Source organism: Etheostoma spectabile, chromosome 7 (genome assembly GCF_008692095.1).
Source record: "Etheostoma spectabile isolate EspeVRDwgs_2016 chromosome 7, UIUC_Espe_1.0, whole genome shotgun sequence".
Classification (NCBI taxonomy): domain Eukaryota; kingdom Metazoa; phylum Chordata; class Actinopteri; order Perciformes; family Percidae; genus Etheostoma; species Etheostoma spectabile.
Genome location: NC_045739.1, coordinates 13,468,456 through 13,475,150, shown reverse-complemented (window position 1 = coordinate 13,475,150; position 6,695 = coordinate 13,468,456). Strand labels below are relative to the sequence as shown.

Here is a 6,695-nt window from a genome sequence, read left to right as displayed (position 1 = left end):
ACTATTTCTATTGGTATACCTTTATCTCCTAATTATCTTTTTATTTTTATTTTTAACTAATTCGCACGTGTGAAATGTTTAATGGCTCTCCCTCTCTGTAATGTAATGGATTTGAGATTTCTATGTTTAACAGAAAAAAACTATTAAATATTGAGATAGCTGGTAGCCTATTGCATTATAAGATTTGACAATGAGCTATTGAACGTAACATCTGTGAAAACCAACGAATGTCAAACATTAAACTAACTTCACCGCGGTAATTTACCGGTCTTTAATCCCATTTCCACACTGTGTCCACCATTATAGTGGCGTGCTGTTAAGTGTTGCTGAATAACCTCTTGTATTCTCTTAAAACAAGTCAAGTATAGGCCTAATTTTTTTGACATATTATGCATCAGCAGGAACTCAAGTGGCCAGTAGTTCTCTGCTCACGCTGTATAGCTGCATTTGGCGTAGTGGGTGGTCTCGCAATCGTGGGCGTGTACCCAAGCCTCTCCAAAAACCTTTTACCTTTGGTTTGGGCTTTTAGACGGAGAAGTGACTTGGAGGAGCATCGTTGCTCCCTTTTTGCTCCACAGATCCCCATCCCAAAGCACACTTTGTTGTGTGACTGGTGAGCAATTTGTTCTCTTACTGCAAATTGGATGTTCACAGGTTAACCTATGATTTATGCCATGAGGCGAATAGGCATGTAAAAGGAACCGCGCGACAAACATCCACCGATCAGTTATTTGACATCTGGACTGCATGAGATGAGCTGCACATGGACATCTAAACTGACGTTAATGGATTTTCACTCGGTGCTGGTGGGAGGTTAACTTGACAAGTGCGCTGCATCCTCATCGGGCTATGATTCATTTTGGGAATATCTGACATGGCAAGGATACTATCCATCCTCACCAAAATCATGCTTCTTAAAATCTTTGCGTTCATTCTCTTCAAAGGTAGGCCTACGTTTGGTGTCGGCAATAAGGTGCAACACACTTTTATGTTTTATTTCTCCAAGATGTATCCATGTTGGCCCATTCGTTCATGTATTAGCCTATTACTTATTTATAACATGTTTCTTGTACCAGGTGTCTTAACGTCCGACGACTCGGTCACATCCGAGGTCAACCCCGGGAGTCTTCCAGTCTCCAGCAGGGCGTCTGGCTCCGGGAGAGCCACGGATCCACTGTCTGAGGCAACGGAGGCTAAGTCCAGACCTAAACGCTGTACCTGTTATTCTTACAAGGATAAAGAATGCGTGTACTACTGCCACTTGGATATCATCTGGATCAACACTCCCGAGTAAGACTGCTTTTTTTTTTTTTTAACTAAACATGTAGCCTATAATTCCCCCATAATCCGCGCAGGCGTGATTGTGCAAGCTTTGTCAATGGTGTTTAAGACGGGTATTAAGAGTATTTAAAAAGAAGATTGACATGTGGTTGATTTGTGAAGTGTTGCAAGTAAAGCACGGTAAATTCTTCCCTGGGGCGACAGACGTAGTCATGGTTCAAGTACTGACAAGCCGCTGCCCAACAGAAACAAATTTCGCTCTGCGAGGTCACAGAAAGGCAGAGGTTATTATAACAACTTTATTTTGTCTGCAGTTACTTCTTTTTCACTTTCTCATCCTCTCAGTAAAACCCTTGAGCCATAATCTCAAGGGTTATTATGTCTGTATAATCGAATTACTGTTTAAGAGAAGCTTAATATCCATGCTGCTGTGTTTCAGGTTCAGGTTAAAAAATAATTGTTATTGTAAAAGAAGAAGAAATTGACTAAGAATAAGAAAAAGAGCAGAAGAAGAAGAAAGTCTGTACTTTTTTCGGCCAAACTGAATCAAATAATGGGCATTATATACAAGTGACAACTGTTTTTTTTTATCAAGATGGTCGTGGCACCATAATCCAAAGAATATTACTTTGAATAGAGGTGAATTAGTATTCACATTTAACATGACAAGCTCTATGTCTGCCATATGAAAGTTGTGAGGCTGAGTAGACAGAGATGAGAGATCAGTTGTGCACACCTAATCTACATAGGTTGGTGAGGTCATCGGTGTAAATTTGTTTCTAAATTTGATTATTTTGTCCAGCCTTTAGCTTTAGTCTGCCTTTTAACCGAAACCAAATTAATTCATAAAAAATGTGAACTTAAAATTTAGATGAATTGACGTTTCCTTTAGAGAGAAAGTCTGTGTTTATGCCACAGACTTTGGCCTGTGGCATAAACATCTTGCGCTGTCATGTATGGACAAACACCAAGGAAGGCAGCATGTTTAAGGTTGATAATTCTGTGGTTCTAATACCACCAACACAGTCATGTTTTGATTACCAAAAGCCAGTTCCCCGTCCTGGCCAGGTATGCCAACTGCCCATCATGGGTTATGTTGGCTCAGCAGGTGATATGGAACCATGAAAAGTGAACATTCCCATTTGGCATCACTACAGTGAGTAGCAGTTTTTAACATGTGCTTACACAAACCGTGTTCAACATGTGGCCTAGCACATTAGTATCACATTAGTAGTATACCATGAAATATAATTTTCACACCTTGTTTTATGTGTTTTGCCACCTTCTAACTGCAAATTAAAATTCTTGGCAAGACATTAGGAAAGAATTCCTTCTTCCTCTTTCTTATTGTGCCAACACTGCTTGTGCCAACTTTATTACTTCTTAGCAAGTTTGGACAAATTGACATAATCAAGGGTCAAAGACTGAGTGAAATATTGACAGAAACCACAACATTAATATAAATGTTGTAGGTGTGTTTTCAAATATGTGCTCACATTGTGGTGAGCACTGCATTCCTGAATGCTTTGGCTCTTTAAAGCTAAAATTGAATTAAGTCTTAGCATGGAAAGTAGAAGAGAGGGTATCACCTTTCTCCCATAGTAAAGCACCTCAAATGCTCCAGTGGAGCTACTCCTTATTGGCTCCCTAGACTGTGCTTTACCTTCCGAATGTCAGTTTGTGCATGCTCCTTCTTCTTTTTTGACCTCTCCCCAGCAGTACAATTATAATTAAAGTGATTTTACTCAACTTGCCATATTGCTTAAAAGACTGGTTTCAAGGAAAAAAGCTTTTCTTCTATCGTCCATCAGCTGATGTTAGCATTTCCAGACCCTATTGTGATACATGAAGACACTTCAGACTGAAGAGGAAGGACTCAGGTACTGCTTGAAGTTGCTTACCTGATTTCCCACCTGTCCAGACGAGCAGAGGCATGGGCCGCAGCAGAGTGAGGAAGGAATTCACCCCTTTGTGACTTGTTTGTCCACTCCACCTAGACTTTCACACAGATTTTCCAACATGTCACTCCGGTTAGAGAAACGACCTGGGCTCTGGTGAGCCTTTGTCAGGGCAAACGAAGAGTGGCTGACTGTGCAATGGACTTTTGCAAGCTGGTGGCAGAGAGCGGGTGGAATCAGGCTGCGCTACTGGATGCCTTCCCGTACGGCCTGTCCCGTGTGCTGAATGATCAGATGGCGGCATTGGATCTTTCAGGGGACCTCAACGGACTCATCGCCCTAGCCATCAAGATTGACAAGCGGCGCTTCAAACGTGAAAAAGAGAGGTTTGACTCCAAGGGTTCTCTGCTGGCTGATCAGAGAACGGTTGTCTCAAGTATGGGGCGCTCCTTGCCACCGCCATTTACACCAGACTTTGCTTCACTTCCAGTTCCCACGGGTGAGGAGCCATTGCAACTGGGTAGAACCCGTTTAACCCCTGATGACAGACAGAGGAGAATCCGGGAAGGAACTTGTATTTTCATGCTGCAGTTTCTGGCGTTCCCTCTCACGCCAAGTTCACTGTAACTCTGTCTTCCTCTGGGGTCTCCTGTACTCAGGCAGCGATGGTGGATTCTAGGGCTAAAGTTAGCCTCATGGACTTTTCCCTCGCCATTCAGGGCCACAGCGCTGGATGGCCAGATGCTCTGGCGGGTAACTCATCAGTCCACTCCGCTGACCCGTCACCTGGCTGCAGCCCAGCTGTCCTTTTACAAGGAGACAGCTCCTTGTAAAGGGACAGCTGGGCTGGGTTTCTGCCATGTTTTTTGTTTCTTTTTTTTCTTTTTTTTAAGTTCTCTGTTCTCCCTCGTGTTGTCTTATTTTACTTCCTGTTGTAGATTTTCCCACCGGTGTGATTACCTGTCCCTGCCCTAATGTGAAACCTGTCTCATTGTCCCCCTTGTCTTGTGTATTTGAGTTACCCTTGTCCCAGTGTGAGATTGTCTGCTTCTTTGTGTTCAGCCTTCAAGCGTTTGTCCCTGTTTTCCTGTATCCTTTTGTTTCTCTGGATTTTGACCATTGCCTGCTGTTTTTGGACACTGTTGCCTGTGAGTTTAGCTTGCTAATAAAACCATTGCATCTTACGTACATGAGTAATGTATCTGTGGGTCCATCCTTCTGTGTGTGTGACAAACATAGTGGAAGTGGCAGCAATTCAATCAGATACAGGCAGCAGGCAGTATGATATAAGCTGGCAAATATGCGGAAAAGCCATTTATGTATTTAATGCCAATGGATCTTTTCATTTTAAATGTCTTATGAAAACGGACTCGATGGATCAGGGCAGTGTCTTTGCCTTGGTTGACAGACCTTTCTCTTAGCCATAATATCTCACTGGGATACTGGGTTTTAAAACAGATTAACCTTAATCTTTGGCCTTTATAGCTTCTAAAGCAACAAACACCTTTTGTATTTTTTTTAATTTTACAAATTACATCTCAGATTGTCAGTAATAGATGTGGGGCAAAAGGACAAGATGCAAACCTGGCATTAAGCATTAACAGCGGTATCCAGTTGGGAAGATTATGATTAGAAAAGTATACAATCATAGACTCTCTGATTTTTGATATAATCTAAGTTATATTTCAAGTTATAATTCCCTTTCAGAGACTTTCTGGCTGCCTTTATTTTTTCAACACCAATACCCAATGGTCACTTAACAAAAAACTAGGGCTGGGCAACGTTTACAAGTTTTAATCACGATTAATCACATAATTTCACTGATTAATCATGATTAATTGCATTGTTATACGCAAAATGGAATAATGAATTCAAAAGTAGTGTATTTAGTGCAATTTTATTTTACATGTTCTGCCAAATGAACAGAAGTGCCATAACATTTGTTCTGCAAACACTTAACAGCATTTTGTTTATACAGTAGCAGTTAAATAAATAAATATTTAGTGTAAATCTCAACTTAGAGCAAATATAAAATGAAAGCTTATTGCCACTGCCAGGGCATTATCCTGTTTGTTATAAATAAAAATAAAAAAACTGCCCACAAAATCTTGAGCTACAATCATAACAGCAGAAAAAAAATTTATATTTCGAAACCAGTCTATGTTCAGTGCCAAATTTCCTTTGGAGAATCTCACTCAAAAAGAACCAGAAAACACTTTCAGTGCAGTTTGTAGATTTTTTTTTGAAGTTTTTGCTCCTCTGCACCAAGCCAGTTGCTAAGGCACACAAGATTATTTACATTTTCAAATGATAACGAAGCTCTCTTCTTCTGTACAATATGACCAGCAAGAGAAAACAACCTTTCACAGAGTACGGAGGTGTGGCTAAGTACTTCTGTGCACAGGAGACCAGCCTGCTGTGTGAGCCTGAATGTTTGGACCACCACTCTAATGGACAGGACTCTGCTCTGTATCGAGACACACTGCTCTCAATTGAGTCTTCTTTCTGTTCAGAGTCAGACTCAGATGATGCAACCAATAGGGTTAACTTTTTCTTTGGTGGCTCTGATGTTTTTTCTTCCACATATTATTTCTCTGCAATAACCATCTGTTCCTTAACTAAGTTGGGGACTAGGGCTCACATCTCACTCCTCTCAGGTCTGGGTACACACTTGAGGTCCTTGAATCTAGGGTCCAATGAAGTAGCAATTTTCAGATATGCAGTGTTGGCATTTTCCTTGCGTGTCTGCAGGTCTTTTCTGAATGTAGACTTGAACTTGGCCACATAGGCAGGGTCATCATCTGAGCTCTCCATCACCCGAGAGAGATGGCAAAAAGCAGGCAGAGCCACAGAGCAGGAGACATACTTTTCTCCTCCCAAAAGTTCAGTCAAATACCTGCAACAGAAAATCAACTCCACTTTTGTCAAAATAAATTGCATTTGCTTATCACAAAAAATATCCTCTACATATTTATGCTGCATTTTTACACACACATATTTAGTATTTATTTCTTATATGCACTCAGCCAGGATAGTGAGAAATATTATGTAAAACATACCTGCAAGGCTCCAGTAGTGTTTCCAACCTCTGCAGTTTGCCCATTTCAGCTGCTGTTGGCATGCCAATCTTGGTGTTTGTGATGTGGACATCCCTCAGTGGCTTTTTGTTTCTGCGGATGCTTTTTATGATGTCCAGAGTTGAATTCCATCAGGTTGGAACATCTTGCATAAGCGACTCCTTCATCTGTCCACGTTCTTCTGCTGTTGCTCTAACTCTGCAGCACTTGTTGGACTGTGTTTAAAGTGCCCCACAACTTTTTTGCACTTCGCAAGGACACTGTCAAACGCACTGTTAAGCAGAGATACTGTGACAGAACGCTGGAGACTGTGCGCCAAGCAGGGGACATGATCAAAAGGCATATGTCTCGCAGCAGCGATCATATTTCGTATTTATTCGTACAATCTGTGTTAACTGTGGTGACTTTTGACACATTCCACTGCTGTGCAACTTCAATA

General features: G+C 41.3%; 1 protein-coding gene across 2 annotated transcripts in view; it reads left to right on the top strand.

The window, feature by feature from the left end:
* Positions 1-450: 450 nt before the first annotated feature.
* LOC116692828 (endothelin-3) overlaps positions 451-6,695 on the top strand; it is a 10,203-nt gene continuing 3,958 nt past the window's right edge. Inside the window, exons 1-2 of one of the 2 annotated variants that reach the window (XM_032521382.1) lie at positions 451-944; positions 1,077-1,290. In XM_032521382.1, the coding sequence (XP_032377273.1) occupies positions 875-944; positions 1,077-1,290 (284 nt within the window). In that variant the 5' untranslated portion in view covers positions 451-874. The remainder of the gene's footprint in view (positions 945-1,076; positions 1,291-6,695) is intronic. The other variant, XM_032521381.1, reaches the window with a different exon arrangement.